The sequence below is a fragment of the Wyeomyia smithii genome, chromosome 2, assembly GCF_029784165.1.
Source record: "Wyeomyia smithii strain HCP4-BCI-WySm-NY-G18 chromosome 2, ASM2978416v1, whole genome shotgun sequence".
Lineage (NCBI taxonomy): Eukaryota > Metazoa > Arthropoda > Insecta > Diptera > Culicidae > Wyeomyia > Wyeomyia smithii.
In genome coordinates this window covers 227,540,475-227,558,003 of record NC_073695.1, presented here as the reverse complement: position 1 = coordinate 227,558,003, position 17,529 = coordinate 227,540,475, and the positions used below count along the sequence as shown (strand labels likewise).

The following is a 17,529-nucleotide window of genomic DNA, read 5'->3' as shown; positions in this document are numbered from 1 at the left end:
GTATCTCCGGTTCTAGAACGATACACAGCAGCTGAAATCGACCACAGACCCCATTTTGGATTCTAGGTTGGCGACTTCCGGTTCCTAACACACAATATGGGTGTTTTTTCAATCAGAATGACGCTCAGAGGCCAGAAATTATCTTAAATACCATTTTGAAATCCAAGATGGCGATTTCCTGTTTGTGAAAAACAGTCTAAAATAACCAAATACCATCCATTATGAGTATCTCTGGAACAAGAATGATGCAATGAGCTGACAATTGACCTCAGGCACCATTTTGAATTGCTAAATGGCAATTTCTAGGAAATAGTCGAAAATGACCGAATAATACTCAATATGGATATTTCCGTAATCGGGATGATGCACAGAAACCAAACTTTGGCCCTGGACACCATTTTGAATTTAAAGACGACCACTTTCAGTTTCTGGAAAACAACTAAAATAACTAAATATCTCCCAATATGCGTATTTCTGGTGTCAGATTGATGCCAGAAAATCCGCTGAAAATGACCGAATATCACCCAATATGAATATATTCAGAATTAGGGCGATGCACAGAAGCCAAAAGTCGAGGATGTTGTCATTTCGGTAAAACCAATCATTTCAAACGATTTGTCTTTTGACTTTAATCATATCCTATGGCCGATTCATCGTCCATTTACAGACTTTAAACACATCGCAAGGAATCAATTAATTTAGAACGTTCAAATAGTACGACACCACATTTAAATTATGTTGAGACCACAAATATCGATCAAAGCAGGTATAGTTTTAAATAGTCTTTGAATTTCTTTTCTTTTTTTTTTTTGAGCCACATATCAAATTGTTATGAAGTTTGTTATTTGTAAGTTTATATGACACTAGTTATGTTCAAATAAGTCGTGTAATCTTTGAGATAATAGACTTTTGTTGTTTTATTAACAATTTAATACATAACGGTTGCTTAAGTTCGATTATAATCAAATGAAATGGGAACGTATAGGGCAGCCAAACTTTGAAACCACGTGTTCAATCATTGTTCATCAGTTAGCGCTTAACTAGCCCGTTCATCAGATACAAATATTGTTCAAATTGGTTGGGTAGTTTCTGAGATAATGAAGTTTCGTGATTTTCACATTTCAGTACATTACAGACGAAGTTACAGTCCGATTACAGTAAAATTCAATAGGGTGTTATGAGGCAGCTAGACTTTTCATTTGACACTAATTTTGTGGAAATCGGGTCAACCATCTCTGAGAAAAGTGAGTAAGTCCAAGGAATATGATCCTTTTTATAGCTGGATTTCACATTTTTAAACATAACAAGCAAAGAAATAGTCCGATTGCAAAACAAATCAATAGGATTTTATGGGGCAACTAGACCTTCCATTGACACTGATTTTATGAAAATCGGTTCATCCATCTCTGAGAATATGAGTGAGATTTAGCAGTCTCCAGAACACGTTTCTTTCCATCATTTTTGAATCACATTTTGAGGTAGCCCGTTGATTTAAAATCAATTTTGTTCAAATCGGTTGCTTAGTTTCTGGGATAATGATGTTTCGTGATTTTTACATCTTGATACATAACATCTAAACTAAAAATCCGATTACAATGAAATTTGATAGGGTCTTATGGGGCAATTAGAACTTTCATTTGCAATTAATTGCATGAAAATCGGCTCTGAGAAAAGTGAGTGAAAATAAAAATCTGCACACACACTCACACACACACATACAGAAAATGCTCAGCTCGTCGAACAGAGTTGAGTGATATATGCCATTCGGTCCTTTGGAGCATTTTTATATCTTCGGTTTTGCAAGTGATTGCTATACCTTTCTAGGAGAAAAGCAAAATGAGAATGATGAGATGTTAGTGGAATAGAATTAAGTGGTCCAACGATGTGAACTTTTGTAATAAATGATTCCAATACCTCCAGTGAAAAAAGTAAAGAGTGTGAATTTTTTCACACCGCGAGAATGGTTCTCTAGGTTTCCTAGAAATGGGCTACTCGTTTATTAACGCTCGGATGCTGTCAGTTTGATCAAAGATGGCGTCGAAAAACAAACACTCCGCGAGTGCGTTGTACGGTTTTTCGAAAGGCGAAGCAGAGCAAAGCCTTGGTGCCACATTCTGATTAGGAATTCGACCTTCTGTTCATTATACACAGACTTCGCAGCCAACTGTTTTTTTTTTCTCTGTGTGGACTCATCACTGCGACCAGAGACATTTTGATCTATGTGATATTGCCCAGGTGTTTTCTGTACTCCGCACTTCATATTATTGGCAGTATCACTATTGAAGTGAATGATACGCTTTTTTTTTATTTATATCCGTGCTTGTGTGTGAGAGTTTACCCTCACATTTCAAGCTTACTGCTCTACTATACCGAGCCTCTTTTCTATCCTACCAATATCGCCAAATTACAATTGCCCGAGCTGAGGCTACACCTAACGTTCCTCTCTGACCAGGTTTATTCTAAGAGGGACTTATTATGTCAAGAGGAACGAGTCTTATCGAAACCTCGTTCCTCCAGCCAAGACCGCGTAATAATTACAATTCCCTGAAGAGAACTATTATACGTTACTCAGAACAGTTTTATTATAAGAGGGACTTTTTTGTTAGGATGAAAGTCAGCAAGGTTACTATAAAGAATTCAGCTTGAAGGAAGGGTATGTAGTAGAGAGCCTGAGAATTAACCCATGTTAAAGTCCTTTGACAACCAAATGACCTGATTCTACTAAGATTCGAACCCACGACCACTCGCTTATCAAAGCGGACTCTGTAACCTTGCGGCTACGAAGCTCTCTTACAGCCAACTGTTAAGTGTTACAGGACAAGTTCGGAGCTAGCGCTACGGTCCTACTGACACCAACAGTCTCTTCCGAGCCGAGAGTCGAACCTACGACGACTGGCTTGTTAGGCCAGTATCGTACCTCGAGACAAGCTGGGCATGAAAATCAAAAAGAAAGTTCACAGTATACCACAATTAGGACGAAAATATGCCCGTGAGCCCTGTTTACCGAATCCTGGCATCCCGGAATGTCGAGCGGAAGACTCGGTAGTGGCCGTTCGGCGAGTATCATGACGAAAAAAAAGAAGGAATCTCTGAGAACTGTGTAGTCATCAACCAGAAGATGTACCAGAAGGAGTGCTTGAAGAAGTTAATATTTGACGGGCCACGGACACCAAGCAGCTGACCATGAGAAACCGGTATTTCATCCAGAAGATGGATATAAATGCCGTCCAGCGCTCTTGTGAGATCGTCTCCACCAAGTTGCGCCGTACAGCTGACCAGGACCCCTTCACGAATGCCACGTCATTTATTGATGTTCCCCAACATGTGCTTAATATGTTAAATAAAATAAAGAATTTTCAAGAATTTCGGCAAACAAAATGTCAATACATGCTGGTTTACGGTAGATCGATATATTTGCTGAATGTTCGTCGAAATATAGCTCAATCAGCTGTTGGGAAGTTTGCCGAGATAAATTAAGTGTGAGTGTCAAAAACTTCAAATGTAAGCACGTGTGAGCATAGTTCCTAATAGTGAACGTTATCGTTATGTGTTACCTAAAAATAAGCATCCCTATCATTCAAGGCAGTGTGAACGATTATTTACCGTCAGTTACTGAAATTCTATCGTTATTTTGTCTATGTTGAAAGAACCGTAACTTGTTGCAAAGATTTTCCTCGCCGATAGACAGATTAGAAAACTTGTTGAAAAGTTTGTTGTGTGTAATAAAAAGTGGATTTGTGCTGTCTTTCACCCCAGCCATTAAATCCTGACAAACCTTTTTTTGCTTTGATACCCACCATCGGTAATAGCTAATCCGTGGTATCACTTTTCCTTTTTAGAAAAGACCGGAAAAGTCAGACTGGAAAAACTTGACGATACAAACTTCCGCTTTCAAATGCAAGTTGCTTCAGGGTGCGCTGGGTGTGATGAAACTTTTTTTTCTGCCAATCAAAGTTCGTGAAGGTTTTTTTTGGTTTATTTCTAACAATCCATGTTTACACAGTTTACGATGACATTAGCCAAAACTGAGGAACTAAATTGATAATGGGGGTACCCATCTGAAAAGCCACTGGTAAAGACGATTTGGAAACCCAACTATAAAAACGCAATTGCTAGAATGCGCAAATAAGTAATTCGAGTGATATGAATGCTTGTTGAAAAATTACGGTCACACCCAATTGTTATCAATATTATTTTTATTAGTCGCCCTAATCACGTTGTTCCGCTTCTTGAAAACAATACTCGCGAGACTTTTATATTTTAAACATCGCATGTTTCCTGCACTCAACGCGAGCCAGACACACACACTTATCATAACGACCAGCGAAGTATCAAATAGTATGATTAACAGTGACATTGAAATACAAATTGGAAGTGCGCGGCCGATTACACTCATGGAGTCTACTTTTCCAAACCAAACGGAAAAAAACGTTAAGCTAAACAACAAATGAACTGATGAGGTCAGCTAGAGCTACGTATGCTAGAGGATCCCGGCTTTGGCGATTAAGCGAAATCGCAGCCGCTGCCGGCTATCTAATTCCTCTACTAAGCTCACATGTCCGCCAGAGGAAAGTCTAGCAAAACATGATGTTCAGGAACTTTCCCATTATCACCCAGCGTGCGGCTGCCAGGTCGTTGAATGATACTGCACATTTTGTGGAGTGAAGTACTTTTTGAAATGTATCAAATTTCACAAACACGAACCATAGTCAAATGGATTGTAATTTGATTTCATTAACGAATAAAAGCCAACGTTATAGAACATTCGAAACTTGGAATAATAGAAAGCTTAGCACTATCTTGTTGTTGCAACAGCCTGCACGCTGATGCGCACTTTTTGTGGTCGATCGTTATATCTGTATTTCGTAAACATCAGCTCCAATTCTAGTGCATAAATACTACTGAAAGTGCAGGAACCGGTCAATGATCAATATCATGGCGGCAGTATTGTTTACATTGTAGCAAATTGAAAATGCACTCTCCACTAAGCTTGCAAATATGCCTGATGTATATCAAATATTTGCTAGGCATAATAAAAATATGAAGTTTAGTCGATTGTAACAAGTAAACAGTTTAATTGAGTTTGCGGTTTGTTTTTACGGTATTTGTTTCCGTATAGAAAATTATTTTGAAGTGGCTTCAATCTTTCATTACACTGTATGTAATCACGTGATTATATTTTTCACAAATTTTTAGATGCTAACAACAGCCAGCATTACATATATCTTTTACTTGCACAACAAATATGTTATTGAAGTAAGTTTGAGGCAAGCTTCAATTGTAACGTTATTGAAAACCAAGTTTAATTTTTGGTAAAAATAATATAAAATTTTTAATTCTGCCATTTACCCTCTTCAGTTGTTTTTTTTTTTTTTGTAATCTCTATACTAATTCTAATATTTAGTCAGTTGATCTAATTTTTAAACTATGTTTAACCTCATAATAGAAGATGTGCTTTTATTTATTACTTTATTTCTCATTCATTTTAGTGCTGGTTGCTCAAAACTCAACTTTCTATATATATTGATCTCATTTTTTTTGTTCTTGCAGAAATTTTCAACCAACCTGAGCTGATTTTGACTATTTCATACCAATTTAAAGAAAGATCAGATTATATACTGCTTGTTTGAAAATAAGTCTCAGGACTTTCGAAAGAGCTGCAACGGCTTTCAGTGGAGATGAGTAAACATAAAAATTTCATCTTTTTGAAACCGCCCAAAAAAGAATAAAGCGAATGACCGAGAAACTTTTCAATGAAGAAAAATTTATAATGATCATCATTTAAACCAGGCTCAAGTCAAACTTTCTGTGCAATAGCAAGAACCCGAATGAAAGAACATACTCAGCTTGAATTAAAGAATTCAAAAATGGGATGATTTAATTTTCTGTTTCTTGCCTTCACGAATTGAACGAAAGTAAAATATCTTTTACTCTAATTAAAATCTCTATCGATGTATTCACTCATTTATCTAGACAACGACTCGTTGCTTCATTCAATTATTGAGCTAACAGGCTGTCGCTTACTCCAGCTTTACACAAAGTTTTCCTGAAGGATGGCATGATTATAGAGAGATGAATGTTTGCCAGGCCAAAAAAGTTTAAGCGTCAACCATAATAAATAAATGGTGATAGCAAAAGTTGGCACTTTTTGTCCACAATCTCGTACTCGTCATCTCGTCAATGTTAATTATAGCTTCCGAGGGAAAGACTTCATAAACGGCTATGATAGAGTGGCGCCCCATATTTGATCTCCGGAACGTGTTCATCAAAACAATTCCCGTTAATAGGATAATGTACGCGTGGGAGCCCTACTGGAAGTTTTCAATTTTAATTTTCTCTGGCTTGTTATGTTTTGTTTGTTATGTTTTTTCCGTCCGAGACTATGTTAAGCAGCTTACAAGATCAGAAAAAATGTTTTCTATTTCGTTCTACAGAAGCGCAAAATGTGACTGCCCTGAATGATAATGTTGAAAACACATCAACTTACAGTGAATTAAAACCTCTAAGCTGTCGTTAGAATGATTAAAAGAGATGTGTAACCTAGTACCAGAGTCCCAACGCGCTTTATTTGTCTCGATTGAAATCTGCGAATAAATTCGAATCACGTGCAGCCGATCCAGTTTCGACAGTTGGGGGCAATGCTGACCAGTTACTCGTACTCAATCAACCAGCCGTTTATTTGCACTATAATAGTCTTGCCCGGCATCTCGCGACTGACCTCGTCAATCACTTCTCGCCAGCAAACGACCTACGCTAAATGGCAGAGCTGCAATCAACTTTGGCTGACAACGAACGGCCGTCTTAGTACAATAGTTATCAGTAATACGTAGTACGGCACAAGATATGAGTCTGACTGACAAACCAGTGAGCTTTTTCTGACCCCTGTTGGGGTGTCCCTTATACCGGATATTTTTTTTTTCGAGCTTAAACTAGTTACACTTCATCGCTGCTGGGATTTACTACATGTTCTATTTTTCTAGTTGATGCTAGGACATATCCATAGATAATAAGTCACAATAGGTCCGACAGATTTAAAAGAATACAATAAATTTGCAACCAGCATTAGTTCACTAATAGTTTCACTTTCATTCGAATCACGAATGGTTAATCATCTATTTCCGTCCGCTCATCAGATTCCCATTTGCTTACAAACCGCGCCAGAAACCACAGGGAAATTAATTTCATTGGTTTTCTCATAACTGGTGCCATTACCGCGGCTTAACCATCGTGCGGCGTAACCAATAAAATAAAATCACGATCATTTTTCTTCTCCTTTTCATCACTAATTCATCAATCGCTCGCGTTGCATTCGATTCACACCAATCACTTTCCAAATCCCCTTTAAGCTCATCCAATTACTGCCGGTTCTTTGCAAACATCGCAAACAAATAAATTATTTCACCATTCAAGTTCAGTTTGCCACCCTTTCTAAAGTATACCCCCACACCGAAAGATCTTCCGACGTAGTTTAAATAAAAGCCCAACTAACGACAAGGACTCCACCAACCACCTAAAATCACCAACTTTTCCGCTGCCTCTAGATTCTGCTGAGTTTCGCGTCCGAACGGCTCGACAGTCAAAAATAAACTGAATAATGCGAACGGCTAGTGGCGAAATAATATTGCGAATCTTGCTACACCAGACAGAATTCCGCGGGTCGCACGATGAAATCTCTCTGTCCAACGATGATGCACGGATGCTGAGCGTGAAACGAGAGAGCAGAGCATTACGACGATAAGGGAGCGAATGCAAACCCGGTCTGTCTCTCTGTTTTGATTACAACCGACCGGTTGGGTGGTGGGGAGTTGATTTTTTGACCAACTACCCAAGTACAAACCGAAAGCGAATGTTTTCCTCCGACAGTGGGCCAAGAAAAAAAGGTGACGCTGTGGTAATTGCGATTGGGTGTCTATATATTTTTCTGGCCTGTTTTTTAATCAATGTAATTGTCACTACCTATTAAACAATTGTTTATTTTACTTAAATTAATCTTTTCGCTGATGCACTCTTTTGAATTTTGTTTCACTTAACGTTTCCAACAATATTTTTACGTTTCTATGTTTTTAATTTTTATCGGGGTTTTTTCTTCGGCTCAGCGGTCTTGTAATTTGAAAACAGCTATTCAATTTTGTCCTACGTTTCGACACCGATTGGTATCTTCCTCGGGGAAACTATATTTAAATAAGTCAACTATTTTAACAATTTTCATTTGTACGTACATTGCCTACTTACAAGTTCTAGTTTTGTTTCGCGTCCTACGGTTTTTTAAAACATATAACTGTGTGTTCTGTATCGTTCGATAGTGACATTGGTGGATTGGCTAAATTCGGAAAATTATTATTTTAAATGTGTCATTTTTAGCTTAGGTTTAAAGTTTCTTACTATTTCGGTGTTTAAATTTAAAAAAAAAAAACTGTGATTGTGGCGTTTGCGTACTCTATGGTGGATTTATGCTACTATGGAATGGTATCTTGGTTATTGAAAGTTTGGCTATTGCTATTCGAGCTAATTTTAGAGGGAGATGGGCTATTGTTTGTTATACCAGTCAAAAGAGAGGCATAGGCTGTATTTAGTCCGGCAATGTCTGTTCTCTTATTGACGGCTTGTTGTGTGGTGTATATATGGCACATCTCAAGGAATGGAAGTGTGTTGGGGGTTCTACTACGGTCAAGGATGGTAGTGTTGTCTAGGTTGAATCTGTGTCCGAAATCAACACAGTGCTGTATGAGAGCTGTTTTCTCTCTCATCTCGTCTATTGTTGTTGTTGTGTGGGTACCAGCGATAATCTCGTCTATGCGTTTGATATTAGATTTGTGACTCAATAGCCTTGTGTTCAGTTTGTTGTTCGTCATGCCAATGTAGCAACTGCTACAGTCACTACAGGGTATTTTGTAAACTACACTATGGTTGTCTGTTTTTCTGAGTGGATCTTTGAGTTTCGAGAGAAATTGGTTGACTGTGTGTGTTTGTCTGCATGCTATGTGGTATTGTGGATAGTCATGTTTGAGCATTTTAGCCAGTCGTTCTGTTAGCAATGGGACGTACGGGACCGAACGGTACAGCTTTACCTGTTGTGTGCAACTGGAATGATCTTGAGGCTGTTGCTGGATATGCTGTTTGGTTGCTGATGGCTGCATGATGTTCTCGCTGGTTTGTTCTTGCCTTGGACTGGATTGCGGGATTCCGTTTTTGGCTGGCTGCGATGTTGGTGTTTCATGTTGGCTGTTGGTTTGTGGATTCTGCTGCACCGGAGGTGGTGATGGTACTATAAGTGGTGGTGGCGAAGGTGAAATGTGTGCTGGCGTGTAGTTGACATTGGATCCCCATCTGCTATTCGTCTTCGAAATTTGTTTCTGGATAAGTCTGTTTATTAATGTTTTCGGGTAGTTGTTGTTATGTAAGTGCTGATGTATCGTTTTTGTTTGATGTTGTATGCTGCTATGCCGTGAGAGCGCCATGACCCGGTAAATGAAGTTCGCCGCAACGTTAACTTTTTGCTGCATTTTGTGGCATGAATGGTAGTTTAGCATTCTTCCTGACGCGATTGGTTTGGTATACCATTCCGTCGTAAGGTGCTGATTTTCTTGTCTAATCACGATCATGTCTAAAAAGGGTAGCTTTCCTTCTTTTTCCACCTCAACCGTGAACTGTAACCTCGGTTCCTGTCTGTTAAACACATCCAACACCTTAGGTACCATGTCTTTTGGCACCGCCAGGAAAAGATCGTCCACATATTTACGGATTATGGGGACGGTGAATGGCAGTTCAGTTAGTGCCCTGTCTATAACCGAATCTAGCGCTATGTCCGCCAATATTGGTGAAAGAGGGCTTCCCATTGTGGTACCGTAAATCTGTTTGAACTGTTGATTTTTGTACTGGAAGTAACTGGATTCCATACAGAAACTAATAGCCTCCAGAAACAAATCTAGGTTGATTTTTGTGTCAACTTCTCTCCACCGCTCAATTATCATCCTGGTGACCAATTCCCTCGGAACATTCGTAAACAGTGATACCACATCCAGAGAAAGTATAATATGGTCCTCTGGCAAGATCACCTTGTTTATCTCGTCACAGAATTCAAACGAGCTGTGGGTGCTGTACGTGCTTTTGATCGAGCCTGCTAAAATGTTCGCAAAGAATTTTGACAGTCTGTAAGTGGGGGCGGTTATGTTGGGGATTACTGGGCGTAGGGGGAGATTTTCTTTATGAGCTTTTGGTTGACCATAGATGCGTGGACATACGGAATTATTAACAGTGAGGTGTTTGGCAGTTGTGTAGTCGATCAGCTTTAAATTTTTTAATCTGTTTACCAGGTTATTGTTCGTTTTTTGAATTCCACTCGTTGGATCCCTGGTTAGTTTTGCGTACGTTCCTTCGTCGCCCACCAATGCTAGCATTTTCTCTTCATACATTTTCTTTTCCATAATAACCGTCCGTTTTCCTTTATCCGACGAAAGAATGCATAAGTCTGGGTGTGACCGAAGGAAATTTTTCGTCTCTCTGATGGAAGAATTGCAAAAGGCCACCGTAGGGTCACGTGTATCGATCTGCGAGTGGAAGCCATGGACATAGTTTTGTATTATGTTGATGGCTCTGCAACGATTCTCGTCTTGAGTTCGTTTGTCGGCGTGTGTTCTAATAATTTCTTCTATATCGGCCAGTACATGAAACATCGGAATTTGGTTGACATTTGTCGGCGTTAATGCAAATTTTGGACCGAGACTCAGCAGGGTTAGAGTCTGCGCTGGGACTTGAACCTTTGTAGCGTTGAAAATCGCTTTATCGTTGGTTGTTAACGCTCCTGGTGCCGTTAGTGTTCGGGCTAGTATATCGCTCAGCTTTTTATGTGCGGTTTTGGTTCGTTTCGTCATTTTAGTTCGGAACGACATAGCTTGCGTTTGCAAAAAGTTTCGACTGATGTTTTCGTTTGTTATGCTCGATAGTGATGGACCCACTTGTTCCATTATCCCTTTTAACTTCTTGATTTTGTTGAAAGCTTGCTTTATCTCAATATTCAGTATCGCTTTCTTGAATTTTTTAACACATCTGTCTAGCTTTGCTAGGCATGTTTCATTTTTTGCGATCATCTCATGCAGGCATTTCAGGGACTGTACTATGTGCTGGGGAAACATACCTCGTCTTCTGCAGTTGATTAGGAACGACTTTCGGCTTTGCATGTTTGCTAGCTTAGAATTCGCAATGGCGTAGCTTTTGAACTTATTGAGCACAGATTCACCATAGCATTCGGTTATGTATTTGTAAAAACTACCATCGGCCATGTTCATTGATATGTATTTGGAGTCGACCGTGTATTGATATCGGGGTTTTTTCTTCGGCTCAGCGGTCTTGTAATTTGAAAACAGCTATTCAATTTTGTCCTACGTTTCGACACCGATTGGTATCTTCCTCGGGGAAACTATATTTAAATAAGTCAACTATTTTAACAATTTTCATTTGTACGTACATTGCCTACTTACAAGTTCTAGTTTTGTTTCGCGTCCTACGGTTTTTTAAAACATATAACTGTGTGTTCTGTATCGTTCGATAGTGACATTGGTGGATTGGCTAAATTCGGAAAATTATTATTTTAAATGTGTCATTTTTAGCTTAGGTTTAAAGTTTCTTACTATTTCGGTGTTTAAATTTAAAAAAAAAAACTGTGATTGTGGCGTTTGCGTACTCTATGGTGGATTTATGCTACTATGGAATGGTATCTTGGTTATTGAAAGTTTGGCTATTGCTATTCGAGCTAATTTTAGAGGGAGATGGGCTATTGTTTGTTATACCAGTCAAAAGAGAGGCATAGGCTGTATTTAGTCCGGCAATGTCTGTTCTCTTATTGACGGCTTGTTGTGTGGTGTATATATGGCACATCTCAAGGAATGGAAGTGTGTTGGGGGTTCTACTACGGTCAAGGATGGTAGTGTTGTCTAGGTTGAATCTGTGTCCGAAATCAACACAGTGCTGTATGAGAGCTGTTTTCTCTCTCATCTCGTCTATTGTTGTTGTTGTGTGGGTACCAGCGATAATCTCGTCTATGCGTTTGATATTAGATTTGTGACTCAATAGCCTTGTGTTCAGTTTGTTGTTCGTCATGCCAATGTAGCAACTGCTACAGTCACTACAGGGTATTTTGTAAACTACACTATGGTTGTCTGTTTTTCTGAGTGGATCTTTGAGTTTCGAGAGAAATTGGTTGACTGTGTGTGTTTGTCTGCATGCTATGTGGTATTGTGGATAGTCATGTTTGAGCATTTTAGCCAGTCGTTCTGTTAGCAATGGGACGTACGGGACCGAACGGTACAGCTTTACCTGTTGTGTGCTACTGGAATGATCTTGAGGCTGTTGCTGGATATGCTGTTTGGTTGCTGATGGCTGCATGATGTTCTCGCTGGTTTGTTCTTGCCTTGGACTGGATTGCGGGATTCCGTTTTTGGCTGGCTGCGATGTTGGTGTTTCATGTTGGCTGTTGGTTTGTGGATTCTGCTGCACCGGAGGTGGTGATGGTACTATAAGTGGTGGTGGCGAAGGTGAAATGTGTGCTGGCGTGTAGTTGACATTGGATCCCCATCTGCTATTCGTCTTCGAAATTTGTTTCTGGATAAGTCTGTTTATTAATGTTTTCGGGTAGTTGTTGTTATGTAAGTGCTGATGTATCGTTTTTGTTTGATGTTGTATGCTGCTATGCCGTGAGAGCGCCATGACCCGGTAAATGAAGTTCGCCGCAACGTTAACTTTTTGCTGCATTTTGTGGCATGAATGGTAGTTTAGCATTCTTCCTGACGCGATTGGTTTGGTATACCATTCCGTCGTAAGGTGCTGATTTTCTTGTCTAATCACGATCATGTCTAAAAAGGGTAGCTTTCCTTCTTTTTCCACCTCAACCGTGAACTGTAACCTCGGTTCCTGTCTGTTAAACACATCCAACACCTTAGGTACCATGTCTTTTGGCACCGCCTTCCACCGGCTTCCACTCGCAGATCGATACACGTGACCCTACGGTGGCCTTTTGCAATTCTTCCATCAGAGAGACGAAAAATTTCCTTCGGTCACACCCAGACTTATGCATTCTTTCGTCGGATAAAGGAAAACGGACGGTTATTATGGAAAAGAAAATGTATGAAGAGAAAATGCTAGCATTGGTGGGCGACGAAGGAACGTACGCAAAACTAACCAGGGATCCAACGAGTGGAATTCAAAAAACGAACAATAACCTGGTAAACAGATTAAAAAATTTAAAGCTGATCGACTACACAACTGCCAAACACCTCACTGTTAATAATTCCGTATGTCCACGCATCTATGGTCAACCAAAAGCTCATAAAGAAAATCTCCCCCTACGCCCAGTAATCCCCAACATAACCGCCCCCACTTACAGACTGTCAAAATTCTTTGCGAACATTTTAGCAGGCTCGATCAAAAGCACGTACAGCACCCACAGCTCGTTTGAATTCTGTGACGAGATAAACAAGGTGATCTTGCCAGAGGACCATATTATACTTTCTCTGGATGTGGTATCACTGTTTACGAATGTTCCGAGGGAATTGGTCACCAGGATGATAATTGAGCGGTGGAGAGAAGTTGACACAAAAATCAACCTAGATTTGTTTCTGGAGGCTATTAGTTTCTGTATGGAATCCAGTTACTTCCAGTACAAAAATCAACAGTTCAAACAGATTTACGGTACCACAATGGGAAGCCCTCTTTCACCAATATTGGCGGACATAGCGCTAGATTCGGTTATAGACAGGGCACTAACTGAACTGCCATTCACCGTCCCCATAATCCGTAAATATGTGGACGATCTTTTCCTGGAGGTGCCAAAAGACATGGTACCTAAGGTGTTGGATGTGTTTAACAGACAGGAACCGAGGTTACAGTTCACGGTTGAGGTGGAAAAAGAAGGAAAGCTACCCTTTTTAGACATGATCGTGATTAGACAAGAAAATCAGCACCTTACGACGGAATGGTATACCAAACCAATCGCGTCAGGAAGAATGCTAAACTACCATTCATGCCACAAAATGCAGCAAAAAGTTAACGTTGCGGCGAACTTCATTTACCGGGTCATGGCGCTCTCACGGCATAGCAGCATACAACATCAAACAAAAACGATACATCAGCACTTACATAACAACAACTACCCGAAAACATTAATAAACAGACTTATCCAGAAACAAATTTCGAAGACGAATAGCAGATGGGGATCCAATGTCAACTACACGCCAGCACACATTTCACCTTCGCCACCACCACTTATAGTACCATCACCACCTCCGGTGCAGCAGAATCCACAAACCAACAGCCAACATGAAACACCAACATCGCAGCCAGCCAAAAACGGAATCCCGCAATCCAGTCCAAGGCAAGAACAAACCAGCGAGAACATCATGCAGCCATCAGCAACCAAACAGCATATCCAGCAACAGCCTCAAGATCATTCCAGTAGCACACAACAGGTAAAGCTGTACCGTTCGGTCCCGTACGTCCCATTGCTAACAGAACGACTGGCTAAAATGCTCAAACATGACTATCCACAATACCACATAGCATGCAGACAAACACACACAGTCAACCAATTTCTCTCGAAACTCAAAGATCCACTCAGAAAAACAGACAACCATAGTGTAGTTTACAAAATACCCTGTAGTGACTGTAGCAGTTGCTACATTGGCATGACGAACAACAAACTGAACACAAGGCTATTGAGTCACAAATCTAATATCAAACGCATAGACGAGATTATCGCTGGTACCCACACAACAACAACAATAGACGAGATGAGAGAGAAAACAGCTCTCATACAGCACTGTGTTGATTTCGGACACAGATTCAACCTAGACAACACTACCATCCTTGACCGTAGTAGAACCCCCAACACACTTCCATTCCTTGAGATGTGCCATATATACACCACACAACAAGCCGTCAATAAGAGAACAGACATTGCCGGACTAAATACAGCCTATGCCTCTCTTTTGACTGGTATAACAAACAATAGCCCATCTCCCTCTAAAATTAGCTCGAATAACAATAGCCAAACTTTCAATAACCAAGATACCATTCCATAGTAGCATAAATCCACCATAGAGTACGCAAACGCCACAATCACAGTTTTTTTTTAAATTTAAACACCGAAATAGTAAGAAACTTTAAACCTAAGCTAAAAATGACACATTTAAAATAATAATTTTCCGAATTTAGCCAATCCACCAATGTCACTATCGAACGATACAGAACACACAGTTATATGTTTTAAAAAACCGTAGGACGCGAAACAAAACTAGAACTTGTAAGTAGGCAATGTACGTACAAATGAAAATTGTTAAAATAGTTGACTTATTTAAATATAGTTTCCCCGAGGAAGATACCAATCGGTGTCGAAACGTAGGACAAAATTGAATAGCTGTTTTCAAATTACAAGACCGCTGAGCCGAAGAAAAAACCCCGATATCAATACACGGTCGACTCCAAATACATATCAATGAACATGGCCGATGGTAGTTTTTACAAATACATAACCGAATGCTATGGTGAATCTGTGCTCAATAAGTTCAAAAGCTACGCCATTGCGAATTCTAAGCTAGCAAACATGCAAAGCCGAAAGTCGTTCCTAATCAACTGCAGAAGACGAGGTATGTTTCCCCAGCACATAGTACAGTCCCTGAAATGCCTGCATGAGATGATCGCAAAAAATGAAACATGCCTAGCAAAGCTAGACAGATGTGTTAAAAAATTCAAGAAAGCGATACTGAATATTGAGATAAAGCAAGTTTTCAACAAAATCAAGAAGTTAAAAGGGATAATGGAACAAGTGGGTCCATCACTATCGAGCATAACAAACGAAAACATCAGTCGAAACTTTTTGCAAACGCAAGCTATGTCGTTCCGAACTAAAATGACGAAACGAACCAAAACCGCACATAAAAAGCTGAGCGATATACTAGCCCGAACACTAACGGCACCAGGAGCGTTAACAACCAACGATAAAGCGATTTTCAACGCTACAAAGGTTCAAGTCCCAGCGCAGACTCTAACCCTGCTGAGTCTCGGTCCAAAATTTGCATTAACGCCGACAAATGTCAACCAAATTCCGATGTTTCATGTACTGGCCGATATAGAAGAAATTATTAGAACACACGCCGACAAACGAACTCAAGACGAGAATCGTTGCAGAGCCATCAACATAATACAAAACTATGTCCATGGCTTCCACTCGCAGATCGATACACGTGACCCTACGGTGGCCTTTTGCAATTCTTCCATCAGAGAGACGAAAAATTTCCTTCGGTCACACCCAGACTTATGCATTCTTTCGTCGGATAAAGGAAAACGGACGGTTATTATGGAAAAGAAAATGTATGAAGAGAAAATGCTAGCATTGGTGGGCGACGAAGGAACGTACGCAAAACTAACCAGGGATCCAACGAGTGGAATTCAAAAAACGAACAATAACCTGGTAAACAGATTAAAAAATTTAAAGCTGATCGACTACACAACTGCCAAACACCTCACTGTTAATAATTCCGTATGTCCACGCATCTATGGTCAACCAAAAGCTCATAAAGAAAATCTCCCCCTACGCCCAGTAATCCCCAACATAACCGCCCCCACTTACAGACTGTCAAAATTCTTTGCGAACATTTTAGCAGGCTCGATCAAAAGCACGTACAGCACCCACAGCTCGTTTGAATTCTGTGACGAGATAAACAAGGTGATCTTGCCAGAGGACCATATTATACTTTCTCTGGATGTGGTATCACTGTTTACGAATGTTCCGAGGGAATTGGTCACCAGGATGATAATTGAGCGGTGGAGAGAAGTTGACACAAAAATCAACCTAGATTTGTTTCTGGGAGCTATTAGTTTCTGTATGGAATCCAGTTACTTCCAGTACAAAAATCAACAGTTCAAACAGATTTACGGTACCACAATGGGAAGCCCTCTTTCACCAATATTGGCGGACATAGCGCTAGATTCGGTTATAGACAGGGCACTAACTGAACTGCCATTCACCGTCTCCATAATCCGTAAATATGTGGACGATCTTTTCCTGGCGGTGCCAAAAGACATGGTACCTAAGGTGTTGGATGTGTTTAACAGACAGGAACCGAGGTTACAGTTCACGGTTGAGGTGGAAAAAGAAGGAAAGCTACCCTTTTTAGACATGATCGTGATTAGACAAGAAAATCAGCACCTTACGACGGAATGGTATACCAAACCAATCGCGTCAGGAAGAATGCTAAACTACCATTCATGCCACAAAATGCAGCAAAAAGTTAACGTTGCGGCGAACTTCATTTACCGGGTCATGGCGCTCTCACGGCATAGCAGCATACAACATCAAACAAAAACGATACATCAGCACTTACATAACAACAACTACCCGAAAACATTAATAAACAGACTTATCCAGAAACAAATTTCGAAGACGAATAGCAGATGGGGATCCAATGTCAACTACACGCCAGCACACATTTCACCTTCGCCACCACCACTTATAGTACCATCACCACCTCCGGTGCAGCA

General features: G+C 40.1%; 3 protein-coding genes across 11 annotated transcripts in view; 1 reads left to right on the top strand and 2 right to left on the bottom strand.

Moving 5' to 3' along the window:
* Positions 1 to 7,644, bottom strand: part of LOC129721563 (spondin-1) — a 61,431-nt gene extending 53,787 nt beyond the window's left edge. The window contains exon 1 of one of the 9 annotated variants that reach the window (XM_055674279.1): positions 7,511 to 7,644. The gene's annotated coding sequence lies outside the window, so the exon portion shown is untranslated. Of the gene's footprint in view, positions 1 to 6,487; positions 6,591 to 7,489 lie in introns of those variants that run through there. The other 8 variants (XM_055674278.1, XM_055674281.1, XM_055674280.1 and 5 more) reach the window with 8 other exon arrangements.
* Positions 7,645 to 8,456: 812 nt separating this feature from the next.
* On the bottom strand, positions 8,457 to 11,279 carry LOC129720451 (uncharacterized). The gene has a single exon (XM_055671936.1). It carries the CDS (start codon positions 11,277 to 11,279, stop codon positions 8,457 to 8,459), a length of 2,823 nt encoding a protein of 940 aa, XP_055527911.1.
* Positions 11,280 to 15,490: 4,211 nt separating this feature from the next.
* On the top strand, positions 15,491 to 17,246 carry LOC129720450 (uncharacterized). Its single transcript, XM_055671935.1, has 2 exons — positions 15,491 to 17,173; positions 17,235 to 17,246. The coding sequence occupies exons 1-2, from the start codon at positions 15,491 to 15,493 to the stop codon at positions 17,244 to 17,246; spliced, it is 1,695 nt and encodes a 564-aa protein (XP_055527910.1).
* Positions 17,247 to 17,529: the final 283 nt, after the last annotated feature.

Excerpts from the sequence above, each read along its gene's own strand:
- LOC129720450 (XM_055671935.1), top strand. The coding sequence starts at position 15,491 with ATGGCCGATGGTAGTTTTTACAAATACATAACCGAATGCTATGGTGAA.
- LOC129720451 (XM_055671936.1), bottom strand. The coding sequence starts at position 11,279 with ATGGCCGATGGTAGTTTTTACAAATACATAACCGAATGCTATGGTGAA.